At 41.5% G+C, this 18,361-nt stretch overlaps 2 protein-coding genes across 3 annotated transcripts in view; one reads left to right on the plus strand and one right to left on the minus strand.

Moving 5' to 3' along the window:
• Positions 1-226: 226 nt before the first annotated feature.
• rprma (reprimo, TP53 dependent G2 arrest mediator candidate a) lies at positions 227-3,367 on the minus strand. The gene has a single exon (XM_021597022.2). The coding sequence runs from the start codon at positions 3,165-3,167 to the stop codon at positions 2,856-2,858; it is 312 nt and encodes a 103-aa protein (XP_021452697.1). The 5' UTR covers positions 3,168-3,367; the 3' UTR covers positions 227-2,855.
• Positions 3,368-5,598: 2,231 nt separating this feature from the next.
• Positions 5,599-18,361, plus strand: part of LOC110520045 (polypeptide N-acetylgalactosaminyltransferase 13) — a 53,338-nt gene continuing 40,575 nt past the window's right edge. For both annotated transcript variants that reach the window (XM_036974308.1, XM_036974307.1), the window contains exons 1-2: positions 5,599-6,067; positions 11,170-11,432. In XM_036974308.1, coding sequence (XP_036830203.1) covers positions 11,291-11,432 — 142 coding nt within the window. In that variant the 5' untranslated portion in view covers positions 5,599-6,067; positions 11,170-11,290. The remainder of the gene's footprint in view (positions 6,068-11,169; positions 11,433-18,361) is intronic.

Genomic DNA, 18,361 nt, shown 5'->3' on the forward strand with positions numbered 1-18,361 from the left:
ATAGGCAGAAGTGGAAGTCATCATCTGATACAATGTACACACACACACACACACACACACACACACACACACACACACACACACACACACTTTAAGAGGCAGCGTGGCGTACAGCTGCCTTGTTTTTAACCAACCCTGTTTAGCCCATACCTTATCAATCTCAGACCTACATGTTACAGATGCCTACTCCCCCATTTATAATGAAAATTACCACATATTGCAATCATTCAAATAAATGAAATACATGTTTAATAATGCAATGACTATTATAATACAATACAATTAAATACAGGAAGAGAGAAGATATTTGGATGAAAATATACAGTCTATAAATCAGCTGGCTTAATACATGGATGATACTAAACACAGTTTAAGCTATATAAATACAATCATCTAGATTATTTTTCCATAGTTTAGATAGGATCAGTTTCCACAACTCATTGGCTACCACTAACTTGTTCAGGGTAATCTAATTATCCATATCTCTATGATGGCTGATCATTTCATCTAATGGGTAACACTTCATTGGGTTAACTGAACTTCACTGAGTTCAGGTTGGTGTTGAATGTATAATCTCATTCAACCGAATTGACACTTACGCATCAGATACTATCAAAGTTGTTATGCTTAGGATTTTATCAAGGGCAAATGGGAATATCATGAAGTACCTGTAATGGCTGCACACAAAATACTTAATGATATAGTATTAGTTTGAGAGAACATTTATCAAACAAAATGTTCTATTTGTTATGACACTCATGTCTCACTAGCATTCAAGTGTAATTATTAGGTGAGATAGAGAGTGGTTTGGGACTTCGGCCGGTGACACACCCCGTAGGCTATGCTGCCGTCCATCAATCATAACACATCTTAATGGGCCTTGTCAAACGCGATTCAGTAAACTGTAAAGGGTGGGTCACCAGATTGATTTGTCCTCGACGGCAAGGCAGGCAGGAAGCGTGATTTCGGAGGAAGTGAAACGACTTTAGACGCTTTTCAACTTTAACACCGTTCCATTGGAGCAGGGGCACAGGTGGCTTATCAGAGTGTAGCAGTTTGTGCAGTGCAGTCCTCCTTGGTTTGATTTGACAAGACAAGTCATTTTTGAGGAGGGACTGTTTGGTTCCCCCCGGGGGGCTGCATTGGGGGAAGCTGGGGTGGGGGGGGGGGGGGCAGAACAACAGATGCTTTCACTGAGGGGAGAGAAGCCACACTATGGTCTATACAGGAACAACTACATAATACAGACAGAGAAGGAGAAAATGTCACAATCTCTGACTGCAGTGCAATCAATACATATAGTGTGTAAAATGACATGTATTTCAAACCATCGGCAGCGTAGCCTAGTGGTTAGAGCGTTGGACTAGTAACCGGAAGGTTGCGAGTTCAAACCCCCGAGCTGACAAGGTACAAATCTGTCGTTCTGCCCCTGAACAGGCAGTTAACCCACTGTTCCCAGGCCGTCATTGAAAATAAGAATGTGTTCTTAACTGACTTGCCTGGTTAAATAAAGGTTAAAAAAAAAAACACCCCAAAAAATATGTTTATATAATGAATTGAAATCATGTGCATATGTCTAAGAGTGTTATAGAAAACAGGAGACCACCACATTAGAGAGAATGAATTGATCAAACCAAGATAAGTCCTATATAGTGGATTGTTATAACACCATGCATTTGTGAGTTAATCATGTTCAAGGTCCCCAGACAAAGAGAGGTCTAAATGTGGTCACACTACAATATCCGACACACTAAAGAATAGTTGGGTTGTTTTTTTAACCCATCATTTAGAGTGTATATGTTTTCTGAGCATCTGATATGGTACGAACACTGTCAGGCAGGTTTCCATTAAACCCCAGACTGATCAATGGGACTAGGACGTCACACATCAATCCTGGAAAAAGCAACCTTGCTCATCACATTGGTTTCAGTGGTTCACCATTGGGGGCTCCAAGAGTCAATCTCCAACAAGGTGCTAATGTCACACATTTTCTCTCAATGTGCCCTGTCAATTATGACATTTCCACACTTTCAATAGAATATGCTGCAAAAATAAATGTGGTGATATTAAAATAATAAACAGTACATGTTTAATATATTGATACAGTATAAAATGTTATCATTTGAAGGGTTTTGTAATCAGAATGATCTCAATACAACTGAAATAGTCATACTGTGGCCATGATTGTTTGAAATGAACACAGAGCAGATTGATGGACAATCAGAATCGCTCAAACTGAAAACGTCAACATAATTACATGATGAATTTATTTCAATAAACAAAGATAAACTACTGTTGTTTTATTATATATCCACCTTCCATGCATTTAACCACTCACTATTTACAAATGTTCAATAGGAAACCCATTAGACACATTGACTAAATCATAATACTGACTTGCATATTGTATGCAAAAACACATAGGTATTTTTCAAAAACATTCATTCATCCCCATTGCTTTAGCAATACGAGAAAGTGTTAGAAGTAAAAAACGATTGTCACGTTGACAAATAGGCTATAACAATCTAGTGCGTCCAATTCAAATGATAGTACAATTCAATTGACATTGTTTGTTTGTCTTTAACAAAAAGTGAAAGATGATTTTGGCTATATACTTCTTGGAGATGTGTGTCCTTAAAATGTTTAGCCCTACCCCTAATTTGTCCCCTGACTGTTCAGTCACCTGCTGGATCCTACATTTTCGTCAACTGACAAGAAATGAACAATGGAGACTGGATTTTATGTGAAAATTGAGCTCCGTCTCTCTGCTGTTGGTGAAAACTGGATTAATCATCTGGGCATCAGTGGTAGGACAAATCATTTTGACAAAGTCTCCAAAAGCGCTCTTTGGGCTACTAATATGCCCCAACAATGACTGTTTCTACCTCTTTGGATGGTCTTCTGTCCGTCACCAAAAAGTTGATCATTCCCTCTGACTTAATGAGAAGGTTGCAGCCCAAAAAGAATATACCGAAAACCACCGTGAGCGATAACACGCACATAACGGCAATCTGGACAACTCTCATGAGAAAGAGACTTCTCTCATCCGGAGTCGGCGCCACGAAACCATTATCAGTCACCACTGATGAAAAGTTACAACAAAAAATATCTTCAGTCTTATTGAAAAGTCCTGAGCTCTCCGTTTGATTGAAAGCGGTAGAATTCATCTCCACTTTTCAACGTTCAGTTGGCACCACAAATAACAGCCAAAAGCGCACTTTCAAGCGCAATTTCAGAAAAATTCCCCACAAGCGCAGAAAAAAATTAAGAGTGAGAACCAGGAGATTGAAATGCCACCTTTAAATCTGGTATAGGTCTTCTGGTGTGTATCAAACTGCTTTGGCATACCTTTCCAAATGTTCTCTTCCCAGCCACAGTGCATTTATGATGTTCCAGCAACCCATGGTTATTATAACCTACCTGGTTGGGTGAAACCATTTCAGGACGCACAGGAGAGAGCTGTTTTCCAAGAGTGTATAGTAGTAGCGCCACCATGAGCATGATCAATGAAACACGCAATGCGTAATTGGATGGCTGAAAACCCTGCACCTGCCCATTCCATCCAGTCCAATAATGGGGAAAATAAATGCAATTTGGTGAAAAGGTGCAATTTTGGATTCAATATCAAATATTGGTTTACATTTTTATAATGTAGCAGATTTTTTATTTTATATTGTTATTGTCAGTTAATACAGTCTCAACCTCTGTCGAATTCGCGTCGTGACTCTTTAATTTCATAGGTGCGCAGAGTGAACTTGATTTAGCTCGCACGCCGGTGCCGGGTACTCAGGCTCAGAGCTTTTATTTTGGAATCATTCCATTGGCCCATATGGACGTCAAGCCTAAACTCTTTCGTCCCTGCACTCCGGGCTAGCTAATTCAAGTGTACATTATGATCAATACTGTAATGAAACAGCAGGGAGCAGGTCTCGAACCCTCGACATTCTAGCTCGTGCGGCAGGGTCGATTTCCGCGTTTATAAACCCAGGGTCGTTACAATACTTTCACTGACATATAGTGGATGTCAAATGGTGTATCTAAAACGAATTAATTAATTGAATCTTAATTAATGTATCCTTTAGAAAATACATGCATATATTGCTGTTTTCCAAAGTATATCCAAATGCAATCAATTCTAGTCTGAACTATGCCTTTTTAATTATACTTACTATGCCCAATATTTGACCCGAACTATAGTCTTTGACCTACTGTACATGTACCCTATTGGTATAAATGCCTGACTTTTTACTGTTACGTGTTGTTGGAGCTGAAAGCTGAATGAATGTTATATTATTGAGATAATAAAGACTTGAAAAATATGCCTACTGTAGCTCATCCCTGGTTCCAAACTAAATCATCAGCAGATGGCAGTATAGTACTTGATGTAGAAAAGTGACACCATTGTATGTAACCTCCTCTCAGAGCATTTAGTATTATTCTGTACACAAATCCGGGAATCTCCAATTAGGATGATACAGTACATTAAGTTTGGTATGGTTACGTTGGACACATGGTTACTTTAGGCAAAAAGAAAAGGTTAGAGGATGGGTGGACATTTAACGTGAACGTCTACCAATCCAAAGGTTGCGAGTTCAAACTCATCATGGACAACTTTAGCGTTTTAGCAACTTTTAAACTACTTCCTACTTTTTAGGTACTTTGCCACATCTTTAGCATGTTAGCTAACTATCCCCCTTAACCCTTTTAAATAACCCTTCGCCTAAACCCGAACCTTAACCCTTTTATCTAACCCTTCCCCTAACCTTAACCATAACCCCTAGCCTAGCTAACGTTAGCCACCTATCTAGAATTTGTAACATCATATCTTCGCAAATTGGTAACATATTGTACATTTTACTCATTCGTAACATATTGTATATTTTGCAAATGTGTAACATATAATACAAATTGTAATTCAAAAACATATCATAAGAAATGAGCGATTGGAATCCAAAAATTAATACATACAATACGAAACATACTAAATGGAGAGTCTCAGATTTACTTACAGAATAATACAAAATGCTCTGAGACCAGTTTGTGGCATGAGAACAGAGCAGTGCTAACATAGTAAACCTAGGTCTAGGTTACAAAACTGGCACTCAAAACATTTTCTGTTCAGTTTTGCTGTGATGAGAATTAGGGCCAGATTGAGAAATGATTCATTCTTCTGGATAATATTGGTTTGTATAAGGTGCCAACTTTGCTCCTAATTTAGGTTGAATTGATTTTGAATTGTTCATACATCAACTCAAATTTTGGAAACACCAAACGACAATCACACAATTTGAACAAAGACTTTATAACTATCTACTGACTATTTAACGTTATAGATCCTACATATTAACTCATTATTAACTGTGTATAAACTACTTATATTTTCAGATATAGCCTACAAATGATTCATACCACGAATATATTATATTATGTATTGTAAGATATTTCAATATGTCGTGTGTAACCTATGTATTTGACTTTTGTGCTTTAGGCTATTTCCCATATGATGCACACTGAAAGAAATACATTTACCAGACGCCCTTGATGCTCAGGATCAGCAGGACTTCCTGATCGACGTGACTTGCAACCAATTACGGATGAATAAAAGGACTATTGCCTCTATAGTTTTCATGGTAGATTGCACCAGAATGTATCGCCTGTCCGTTACCCCGTTATACATTATTCTTTCCGAGAACAGGTGGATACAAAGACATATCATTTTGCGCTGCATAGAATGTTAGAGATTACAGGGGAACTTGTTTAGGCTACAATATATCGGTAGTCTACGTGTCGCGTCGGGGGGACTGCGGTACATCTGAAGACGGACTAGCAAAGACTGTCAAGCAAGGAAGATTGCCAACCAGCAACATCATCGGGACGTAAAATTATGCTCTTCATTCAGATACAGGTTTCCCGTCTGCGGAACATTTGGATTGATAGTTTGATTTACCATTTCAACCATTCAAAAATGATTAGTGAATTACATTAGTGCTGTTAACCCAATGCAACACGTTGCTGGCAAGCGAGAAATCATTGTGCCATTAATTGATTACAATAAGACATATTTTCTGTAAGTATTGTACAAAATGACATGTTTCTTGAATGACGTGCTTTCATATTTCAGCATTCAGACAATGTCATAAGAGATGGCTACAGTAGAAATGTTCATTTGGAATATAGCATGTTCTAGTGTTCCGTCTATTAATTACTAGATTCTAGACTGTCAATTAGATATTGCAGGAATGTAAGGTCCTATATCAGCCTGCTGCTGATATAGGCTGTATCTACAATATTTGTTGTAACATTGTCGCTAAGCTTTCCAATTAGATAATCTTAGTCTTGAATGTAGGAATGATATCGATGAGCTGTAGCCTGGATATACACCTGTCCTTCTGCAGCAGTTTGAAGTCAATACCCTACTCATCCATCATAATGACAAGATTGTTGTGGAGGTCCGATATCAAGGATGACATTTTGCCACACGATTGTTCTAGCAATTTACCTTTCGATATAGTGCTGTGAGGCCGGGTTGGGGGTCATTCAAAAATGGGAAAAATCTTTGACACAAATAGCTTCGCTTTTTTTTTTTTTGCTTCTCTTCACTTATTGAACAGTCATTGAAAACAGATGGCCTATTGTAATTATTGAATTGTAATTTCAGTATTACTTCCTGAATTGACTGCCTTGTATTCAAATTGAACCCAACCCTGCAGTGAGACACTGGTAACAGTTGAAGTGGTAGTAGCCAGTGGGCACTCAAATAGGTCAACAAGTTAAGTCTCACTTAGCCTATTTGTTACGGACACGTTGTCTTTAGATCAGTTCAGCTGTATAAAGACAACAGATGAATCGATATGTTCCCTTTTAGCCTATTTATCGGTCTGCTGCTGAGTGGAGGGAGTGTGCGCTTGGCTTTCCACCATATCACACCCTGTGGGTTGTCTCTCACTTCATAATGGTCTCGATGAATCGAGTGGTACGATACTTACATTACGTCCTCTTCCTGGGGATCTACCGTCCTATAGGTTTTCCGGTCCAACCCTCATAATGCGTAGCCTCGTACTACCATCCTGATCTCGTGAGCTTGGGATGGATATAAGTGCACAGAATGGGCACCTGGAGGAAAATGGGGGAGGGTCATGCTTTTTCAATTTCAGTCAAGGGGAGGATTTAGTATTTTCTTTTTTCAATATAGTCCAGGGGAGGGTCATGTACTTTGTAAATAATGAAATGTTGATATTTGTCAGTGTTTTGGAATTTGTTGCTTATTAGGCTATATATCGATGTGTGGCTGATGCCGCCCCGCATCTCTGATTCTTCGCTGGGCGTGCGCCTATAGGCTATTTAGTGTGGTCTCAATCAAATGATCCATAGCCTATAGGCTACGAAGTGCATGCTTGGAGAAGAACAGAACAAAGTTATATTCACAAGATAGCTTCTGGGATGGTGTAAATACAACTAGGCTGCATTAGACACTGCAATGGATATTACAATCCTGAGCCCCGGCCTGCTCTGCTCTTGCTGATTCCATTTTTTTTTGTGTGTGTGCTGCCTAACCAATGGCTGTGCTGTGTAGGTCTATGATGGCAGTTCAGGAGGAGAGTCAAAGGCTTCTTCTGAAAATAATTTATGATTAGGCCTAGTCCAAATAATCTAGTCTTGCACGCGGACTGGCCTATAGCCTATGCTCTGTTCGGTTTGAGAATGAGAGTGCGAAGCTACATCCTTCTATAGCCGAGGAGACCAAAAAAATTGATTTTGCTTGAAAAGTAATCTAATTCTGTCAGTATCAATTGATTAAAGATATTCACTTTCTGTACAGTAGAAGATGTTTAAACCCAGACAGCTTTTAGGGAAACACTTGTGACCCTCTCAAGTTGGGTTAAGCCATAGAAGAAGAGTAGCCAGCAGTGTCACTAGGTCTACTCTGTCTGGGTAGGTTAACTTGTGGAAGTACCATGCTCAGATTCCTAACGAAGTCTCAGATTCAATTATTTGCAAAAAAGGGGACAGTTTCATTGCAGACAAGACACACTGATTTAGAATTGGAGAAATATGATCAGATGAACACATGGGCCTATCTCTCTGTCCATTCTTATTATAAATAACGTTCACTCCCTAAGTTCACCAGATCAGGATGGTAGTGTGAGGCTAACCAAAGCACACCTGTTTTTACTAATTAGCTGCTCACCCAGACCTTTAAATAGCTGAATCAGGTATGTTGGGTTACGACTGGACTGAACCTACAGGACGGTATCTCCAGGATGAGAGTTGTGGGGCCCTGCCCAATACATATGCCACTAAAGTATTCCCTCGTGTACTTTAGTAGCACAGCCCACCTCTTCCCTTTGTTATTGACGTCGTCACAGCACCCCATTGGATCGGAGCGACGGACGGACTTAAGAGGATCAGCCCTCTAGTCCATCCTGATAATCATTTCCTGTCCCCTGAATGCCTAACGCTGAACGATTTGTGCTGATTTATCCTTTTCTGAACATTGTAAAAGATTGGGCTCAAAGTGCTCCCTGTCATAATGCTTATATCAGTGGCCCTGGAGTGTACCTAAGTGAGCTTGTATTAAGAGAAGTTCAGTCTGCTTCTTGAGTGAAGAATCATGTACTTCAGATAATTCTGCATCTGGGATTCCAGAATAAACCAGTCAGAACTGATAGAGGACATTAGAGCTGAATTGCCATTGTTTGAACTTCAGAGCAGCCTTGTTTGATGTGTAGGAGTATGGGTACAGTCAAACAGTAACTGTCAGTGTCAGAGGTGCCCAAAAAATGTTACACTTCTGGCCCGTGGGTTAAAGCGTCAAAGCGTCGCCACGGTCAATAAGGTTTGCGTTGTTCCGACAAGTGTTTTCAGCTGAAATGTATGCTGTAATGAGGGGAGAGACCTTGTTGTAGTGCACTGCTCAACAGACAGGAAATATTCATCCGTGCAGATGGTTGGACTAATGACCCAGCCGCTTCAGAGGGGGAACGCGAGCGTCGCCTCCAGCCTGGTTGGTGGCACCAGACCCAAACATTGCACTCGACAGTTCTAAGCAGATGGCCGCGGGAAAACACAGCAGACATGTTTCCGAGTTTTTTTTTTCTTCTTCTCTCTGCAGAAATTAGCATAGAATTCAATATGATGAAAGTAGCGTGGAGTAAGGTTCCAAGCGGTCTAGTGTTACTAGGCGTTGGTCTCTTTCATTTCAATCAGATTCATGATGTGTTGGAAATGGAGGATTTGAATACCTTATCACCGGAATCTATACATTTTTATGGTTTGCGAAAAGTCTGCAACAGATGACAACATTGCACACAAAGGAGTCTTTATTTTATTAGACTGCCGTTCTCAAGGCCATTTTGGGGCTAATGTCCCACCTTAGATGTCCTGTAAATTTGGTTAAGCTTTGTAGGTCTACTTATGACAGAAAGCGGCCAATTATGAACCATTGTCAGTGTGACTGGTTGTTTACGGGGCTGTGACGCTACTAATAAACATGACTGGGTGACCAGGCTTATTTTTGGAAGCGATAACAGTTAACTCAGGACAGGCTTGTCATCTACTGTGATTGACGAATACAGGAAGCAGAGGGGGATGTTGTGAGCGCAACGACGTTGAGGGAGGGTTGAGGTCAATTATATCTTGCTGAACGGATGGCCATCCATTTTTCATTTCAGAGAGGTCCGATTTTCTCCATGTAGCCCTTATTACAAATAACGTTCACTCCCTAAGTTCACCAGATCAGGATGGTAGTGTGAGGCTAACCAGAGCACACCTGTTTTTACTAATTAGCTGCTCACCCATACCTTTAAATAGCGGAATCAGGTATGTTGGGTTAGGCCTGGACTGAACCTACAGGACGGTATCTTTGTTTTTGGAAGCGATAACAGTCAACTCAGGACAGGCTTGTCATCTACTGTGATGGACGTATACAGGAAGCAGAGAGGGATGTTGTGAGCGCAAAGACTGCACTACGCTGCACCTATGCAGCAGGAGAATGATAAGGAAATGGGAGAGTCAAATTTCCTTCTGGGGATGAGTCTAGAGGGGTGTTATAAGAACCCTCCATTGGCATAGGGCCTTGAGCATATTGGAGGATGATGTGGGTAAACAAAAATGCGCACACACACACACACTTATACACACACACACACACACACCACTTCAACGTACACCAAGGGGGTTTCTGTTTTCAGTTGTATTTTTGCGTGTGGTTATGTGACCGCGTTTATGGAAACTCAATGCCCCACAGAACACTCCAATACCAGAATTTGTGTGTAAGACAGAAATATTTGATAGCCTTTTATGCCATTTAATATGGTCTAATTTCCCCCCGAAACGAAAACGCAAGACTTTGGGATCATGGATAGCTCTTATTGCTTTACAGGATATTTAAAGGGAAAGTACCACAGTGCAGACCTTTCAGTCAAAGCAACCTTCTTGTACATCCTAACATTCGATTGGAGATGAACATTTGTAGGAGGAAAATAGAAAACGTGCAAAGCATGCTCTATTTCAGTTGTGATCTAATCCATCACTATCGTAACAAAGTTGTCAGGTGGATATGAATTAATATTATGAAAAGAGTGTCCATTTTGTTAACATTGTCTATTTATTCTCTTCGGACTGCTTCTTTTAGAGCGGTCTTGTCCGGCACATCTATTGTGATTTTACACACACACAGTTTCATACAGGGAGAATTGAATGCAGCTTGTTGCCTCTGTAAACCAGTAATTCTCCTTAGAGAAAGTCACATTACATAGCAATTTTTTTTTTTTCATGTGGAATACTAGTGAGGTGTTCATTTCATTCCATTGAGATTTCTGTTCCGCACAAACATTCTCATTGGACTGAAATCTATCTGCCTGGTCTAGGCAAATCTGCCAATAAACCACAGATGATATGCAGACTCTCTGAGGAAGGAATTAGCTTTCTGCTTTTCTCTCTCAAATGGAAAAATACCAAGTCATTGTCAACAACCGTGTTCCATACCAAAAGACATGTTCAAAGGAAGTTAGCTGTTGGTGGAAGCTGTATGGTGAAATCAATGAATTCTCCTCAGTTTCATTGTCACAATGTTCACTCTTAACATTTCATCAATTAAATGGTTTCTTTTCATTTCTCAAAGTTCTCCCTCCAACCAGGTCTGTGTGTTTTTCTCTCCTCTCTCTGTAGTGGGATGACATCCCGGTGTGTCTCCCCTCCGTTACCTTGTTTAGTCTCCAGAGTTCCTGCTTTCTGTCAGGGGCCAGCCTGCTGATTCCTCTCTGCCGCCACGTCACGTCACGGGGGGCCGATGCGGCGTTTCGTATACTGTAAGGTGGTGCTGACCACCTCGCTTGTCTGGGTGCTGGTGGATGTCTTCCTGCTGCTCTACTTCAGTGAATGTAACAAATGTGACGACAGGAAGGACCACTCACTGCTGCCTGCTCTCAGAGGTGAGCCCGAAATTGAATCAACTTTATTAATCCCATGAGGTGAAAGGTGAACTTTAGGTTTCTCACCAGCAAGACACAAACAACAACACCAAAAGCATACGTCAGAGACGCATAGACAATGCACCGATGGTTGGTGAAACAAGCACAACTGATGACTTCCATAGAAGCCAATGGATTTGATACTATAGTCTTAAAACCTAATCAAACATACATTAGAGCGTTTGCTCTGTAGATGTGGGTTTGTGGCCCTGTGAAACAGTCACCATGACTCAGGCTAGACAGACATTTATTTGACACAGATTTGCCAGCTCGACACGGTAGTCCAACTCAAACAAGTAATTGTCCGATGTAAACACTGTAGTCCTATTCAAATTACACTATTCTCATGCTATTACTTTTGGGAAGTTTGGAGAACAAACACCAAAGTAACTTCAAAGAAAAGCAATGGAGTTACTAATAAACTTGTTGAATCTCAGCCTGGGTGCACAATTAAGAGAAAAACACTTGAGAATGAGAAAAGGGGTTGAGTTTCAAATGGCACCCTATTCCCTGTATACTACACTACTTTTGACCAGCGTTCATAGGGCTCTGGCTGAAGCTAGTGCACTTTATAGGGAATAGGGTACCATTTGGGATACACTATGCCTTGATCCAACTGTTGGCTTCAGTTGGATCTTCCGTATCCCTGTTTAATCAAGCTTATCCACAGGAGTGTCCTTTCCTTCTCTGGCCCAGTATTTCCCGACATGGCCTTTCCAGTAAGCAGGTTTACAAGTGGCCCGCTAAGCTGCTTTCAAGGTTGGAATTGGGGAGAAACCTCTGCCAGAATGGAGCTAAAAAGTTACGTGGCCTTCTCGATTCCAGACTCATTTCCATCACAACAAGTGCCTGAAGTTAGAGTACATACGAGTTACTTATGCTCTTAGTTGAATTGAAATGGTGTTATCCGGTTTGGCACATGCGCTCAGCATTGAGGTCATTTTCCGACTAAATATGTCAGTGTAAGCTTTTGGGGGAATTAATGGCTTAGGATTTTGGCAGTCTGTCACCCATTCTCTCTGTTGCTTTAAGAGGCTCCAATGAACATCGTAAAATGTATTTGGTTGGCCTAATGGTCTTTGATGCTTGTATTACACATGTTAATATTATTTAGTTTAGGCCTTTTTTTACATTCTTAAAGGGATAGTTCACCAGTATGTCATTATGTCATTTGGGTGAATCCCTTAAATAAAGTGATAGACCATTCTTGATACACACAGGAAACTGTTGAGTGATGCAGTTCTTGACACAAACCGGTGCGCCTGGCACCTACTACCATACCCTATTCAATGATGATCTTTTTGGCCTTCCTGTGACATCGGGTGCTGTAGGTGTCATGGAGGGCAGATAGTTTGCCTTTAGTGATGCGTTGTGCAGACCACACCACCCTCTGGAGAGCCTTGCGGTTGAGGGCGGTGCAGTTACCATACCAGGCTGTGATACAGCCTGATAGGATGCTCTCGATTGTGCATCTGTAAAAATTTGTCAGGGTTTTGGGTGACAAGCCAAATTTCTTCAGCCTCCTGAGGTTTAGGAGGCACTGTTGCGCCTTCTTCACCTCACTGTCTGTGTGGGTGGACCATTTCAGTTTGCCTGATGTGTACGCGGAGGAACTTAAAACGTTCCACCTTCTCCACTGCTGTCCCTTCGATGTGGATAGGGGGGTGCTCCCTCTGCTGTTTCCTGAAGTCCACGATCATCTCCTTTGTTTTGTTGACCTTAAGTGAGAGGTTATTTTCCTGACACCACACTCCGAGTGCCCTCATCCCTCAGTCTCGTCATTGTTGGCAATCAAGCACACTACTGTTGTGTCATCTGCAAACTTAATGATTGAGTTGGAGGTGTGCATGGCCACGCAATCGTGGGTGAACAGGGAGTACAGGAGGGGGCTGAGCACACACCCTTGTGGGGCCCCAGTGTTGAGGTTCAGCGAAGTGGAGATGTTGTTTCCTACCTTCACCACCTGGGGGCGGCCCGTCAGAAAGTCTAGGACCCAATTGCACAGGGCGGGGTTGAGGCCCAGGACCTCCAGTTTGATGATGAGCTTGGTGGGTACTATGGTGTTGAATGCTGAGCTGTAGTCAATGAACAGCATTCTTACATACAGTTGGGCAAAAAAGTATTTAGTCAGCCACCAATTGTGCAAGTTCTCCCACTTAAAAAGATGAAAGGCCTGTAATTTTCATCACTTCAACTATGACAGACAAAATGAGAAAAAAAATTGTAGGATTTTTTATGAATTTGCAAATTATGGTGGAAAATAAGTATTTGGTCACCTACAAACAAGCAAGATTTCAGGCTCTCACAGACCTGTAACTTCTTCTTTAAGAGGCTCCTCTGTCCTCCACTCTTTACCTGTATTTACCTGTACAGTCACACTCCAAACTCCACTATGGCCAAGACCAAAGAGCTGTCAAAGGACACCAGAAACAAAATTGTAGACCTGCACCAGGCTGTGAAGACTGAATCTGCAACAGGTAAGCAGCTTGGTTTGAAGAAATCAACTGCGGGAGCAATTATTAGGAAATGGAAGACATACAAGACCACTGATAATCTCCCTCGATCTGGGGCTCCACGCAAGATCTCACCTCGTGGGGTCAAAATGATCACAAGAACGTTGAGCAAAAATTCCAGAACCACACGGGGGGACCTAGTGAATGACCTGCAGAGAGCTGGGACCAAAGTAACAAAGCCTACCATCAGTAACACACTACGCCGCCAGGGACTCAAATCCTGCAGTGCCAGACGTGTCCCCCTGCTTAAGCCAGTACATGTCCAGGCCCGTCTGAAGTTTGCTAGAGAGCATTTGGATGATCCAGAAGAAGATTGGGAGAATGTCATATGGTCAGATGAAACCAAAATATAACTTTTTGGTAAAAACTCAACTCGTCGTGTTTGGAGGACAAAGAATGCTGAGTTGCATCCAAAGAACACCATACCTACTGTCAAGCATGGGGGTGGAAACATCATGCTTTGGGGCTGTTTTTCTGCAAAGGGCCCAGGACGACTGATCCGTGTAAAGGAAAGAATGAATGGGGCCATGTATCGGGGGATTTTGAGTGAAAACCTCCTTCCATCAGCAAGGGTATTGGAGATGAAACGTGGCTGGGTCTTTCAGCATGACAATGATCCCAAACACATTGCCCGGGCAACGAAGGAGTGGCTTCATAAGAAGCATTTCAAGGTCCTGGAGTGGCCTAGCCAGTCTCCAGATCTCAACCCCATAGAAAATCTTTGGAGGGAGTTGAAAGTCCACGTTGCCCAGCAACAGCCCCAAAACATCACTGCTCTAGAGGAGATCTGCATGGAGGAATGGGCCAAAATACCAGCAACAGTGTGTGAAAACCTTGCAGAAAACGTTTGATCTCTGTCATTGCCAACAAAGGGTATATATATATATAACAAAGTATTGAGATAAACTTTTGTTATTGACCAAATACTTATTTTCCACCATAATTTGCAAATAAATTCATTTAAAATCCTACAATGTGATTTTCTGGATTTTTTTCCCCCTCATTTTGTCTGTCATAGTTGAAGTGTACCTATGATTAAAATTACAGGCCTCTCTCATCTTTTTAAGTAGGAGAACTTGCACAAATGGTGGCTGACTAAATATTTTTTTGCCCCACTGTAGGTATTTCTCTTGTCAGATGGGATAGGGCAGTGTGCAGCATGATGGCGATTGCATCGTCTGTGGACCTGTTGGGGCGGTATGCAAACTGAAGTGGGTCTAGGGTGGCGGTGATATGTATTACACCCGCGCGTGGTGCAATCAATATGCTGATAAAATTTAGGTAACCTTGTTCTCAAATTTGCTTTGTTAAAATCCCCAGCTACAATAAATGCAGCCTCAGGATATATGGTTTACATAGAGTCCAGTGAAGTTCCTTGAGGGCCGTCTTGGTGTCTGCTTGAGGGGGAATGTACACCGCTATGACGATAATTGACGAGAATTCTCTTGGGAGATAATATGACTAGCATGCGTCCCCGCCCTTCCTCTTCCCAGAGAGGAGAATATCCCTGCCGGCGCGATGCATGGAGAAGCCCGGTGGCTGAACCGATTCCGACAACATATCCCGAGAGAGCTATGTTTCCGTGAAACAGAGAATGTTACAATCTCTGATGTCTCTCTGGAAGGCAACCCTTGCTCGAATTTCATCTACCTTGTTGTCAAGAGACTGGACATTGGCGAGTAGTATACTCAATCCATGTCTCAATTGTATCAAGGCTTAAAAATCCTTCTTTAACCTGTCTCCTCCCCTTAATTTACACTGATTTGAAGTGACATCAATAAGGGATCACAGCGTTCACCTGCATTCACCTTGTCAGTCTGTCACGGAAAGAGTGTGCTTAATGCTTTGTATGCTCAGTGTATGACTACAATACATTTATATACTGCAGTTTCTGTGTAGTATTGTATAATTTGTATTTTATTGTGTAGCAAAACATGTCTTTTACACATGTTGGTTTTAGATCGGATGATTACCTATGATATCCATTTGTGGTAATTATGCAACCAAATGTATTACATCAATTTACACGCCGTACAATATTATACAACCATACAAGCACCACACTATGACTAAGGAATCACAACTTATGAAGTCCTACAGTAAGCCATATGGATTGGATCACTCTCAATTGCATTATATCTAATTTGGACAAGTGGACGCCGATTCTAGCGTGTACACAATCTAGTCAATAGTGGACTTTTAAAGAATGTTTGATTCCAGGTGAGGGTAGGTACACCTCAGCGGTGGCTCGGTCTATGTTGGGTACTGCATGAAGTTATGATTTGAGTGTTATTAGTTGTATATCCTGTCAATACGACACATGATATGCACCGTCCAATGAAATGCTTACTTGCAGGTTCCTTCGACATTGCAACAAGAAATAAAAGATAAGAGTACCAACAGAAAGGAAACGGGTGCCGTTTGACGTTAAACCCAACAAAAAGGTTGACGAAAGCTGTGCAAGAGGGTAAAGCGTTTGGTCATGGGTAAGCCATTGTAGCAGACGTCAGAAGTATTCAGTAACCACCGACTTCACTAAATAGCTTATTGATTTTATTAATCAGTTATGTACATGTAGTCAGCATTGTTTGTTCCCAGAACATTCTGTGCCATCTCTTGGTGTACAGTGGAACTGTACAGTGGCTCCTATAAAATAATGTCCTCTAGTTTAGACAGAATTATGTTTTTCTGTTTTTGAAGCTATCAAAAATACATAAAACAATACTGACCACATTGTGTTTCAAACCTTCTATAATCTTGGAATTTAGGATATACTTACAGAAAAATGCCAATTGTCCTAGCAGTGTGTTTGTGTAAGCACTAAGTCAGCAGTGTCAATTTCCTTTCAATTCGTGCCACATTAAGACCTAGACAACCAAGTGAGGGGAGTTCCTAACTAATTAATGACCTTAATTCATCAATCAAGTACAAGGGAAGAGCGCAAACCCACAGTCACTTGGCCCTCCAGGAATTGAGTTTGATACCCTTGCACTAAGCCAATTGAGTGACTTCACCAAGTGCTAGCCCTTTATAGTGCATTACTTTTGACCAGAGCCCTACAGGGTCCTTGGTCAAAGTTAGTGATCTAAATAGGGAGCCGTATGAGATGCATCCAGTCTCTTAACGCAGCAACCTTGTACAGGCTACAAAGTCCCCTTCCACTCTACAAAGTAAAATAAGCATAGAAATGGCTTGAGGATGTTGGAAATCAAGCTAAGATCATATAATATAATCAGAGCCGCCTGCAGATCAATGTGATATCCCACATGGCTTGAGCCTTTGCTCCCACTTGATAAGCAGGCTTCACAGCCTTTCTGGAGAGAATCAATGATTCCAATTTGAGTTTGAAAATCACATTGGGAACTGCTGATGGAAACCAAAAGAGCACAGTTCTTTTGAAATGGAAAACAAAATGTAAAATTACTTCAATTGCCATTTGAGTAATTTAGCAGATGCTTCTATCCAGAGTGACTTAGTTAATGCATTAATCTTAAGCTAGGTTCGACAACATACAGGCATAGTAAACAGCTACTTTATTGAGGAAAAGTATATCAGCAAAGTCAGAGCTAGACATCCAAGATGCCGACATCCAAGATGAGATATCTGCCAGGCACGAAGAGATGAACGTCACCACCTGGGTGACAGAAGGAGGGATGGAGAAAATTAGTTGAGTGTCATCCGCATAGCAATGATAGAGACCATGTGAGAACATGATGTAGCCGAGTGACTTGGTGTATAGAGAGGGCCTAGAACTTATCAAGGGGTCAAGCTCATTGAGGAACTCTCCCAGGGCACCTGCTGGGCGATAGATGAAAGCAATATTAAGCCTGAGTGGACAAGTGACAGCATATAATTAAAATGAGATGGATTTGAAAGAGAGAATGAAAATCTCCAGTTTTGAGAAATTAGTAGCCCACAACCGCGACGACCAGATGCTTTCGGACTATGAGAGAAAATGTAGTCAGATGGAGAAGCAGTGTTCTCTGGGGTTATCCATGTCTCCGTCAGGGGCCCCCCCCAAAAAAAACAAATCAAGGGATTGAATGGCAGCATAAACTGAGATGAACTCTGCGTTCTTGACCGCAGATCAGGCAGTTCCAAACATTGCCAGAGACCCAAAATTGCACAGAGGTTGTGAGCGCAGGGTACACTAAATTAGAAGGGATGTAGCCAAGGTGTGGGGAGAGTCTATAAAGCCTACAGGGGAGAGGAGTGTACAGGTATCGAAAACACATACGGTAGTTACCAAAAATACAACAACAAAAAAGCTACATGAGATCAGGAAAATCAATAGGTAAGATACTCTTTCCTTCCTCGAACAACTCGGCAGAACCGTCTCCGTTTCAGCGATGAGACCACCGCTAATACGGCCGCCGT

This window comes from Oncorhynchus mykiss, chromosome 3 (assembly GCF_013265735.2).
Source record: "Oncorhynchus mykiss isolate Arlee chromosome 3, USDA_OmykA_1.1, whole genome shotgun sequence".
In the NCBI taxonomy this organism is placed as follows: Eukaryota; Metazoa; Chordata; class Actinopteri; order Salmoniformes; family Salmonidae; genus Oncorhynchus; species Oncorhynchus mykiss.

Excerpts from the sequence above, each read along its gene's own strand:
- rprma (XM_021597022.2), bottom strand. The coding sequence starts at position 3,167 with ATGAATTCTACCGCTTTCAATCAAACGGAGAGCTCAGGACTTTTCAAT.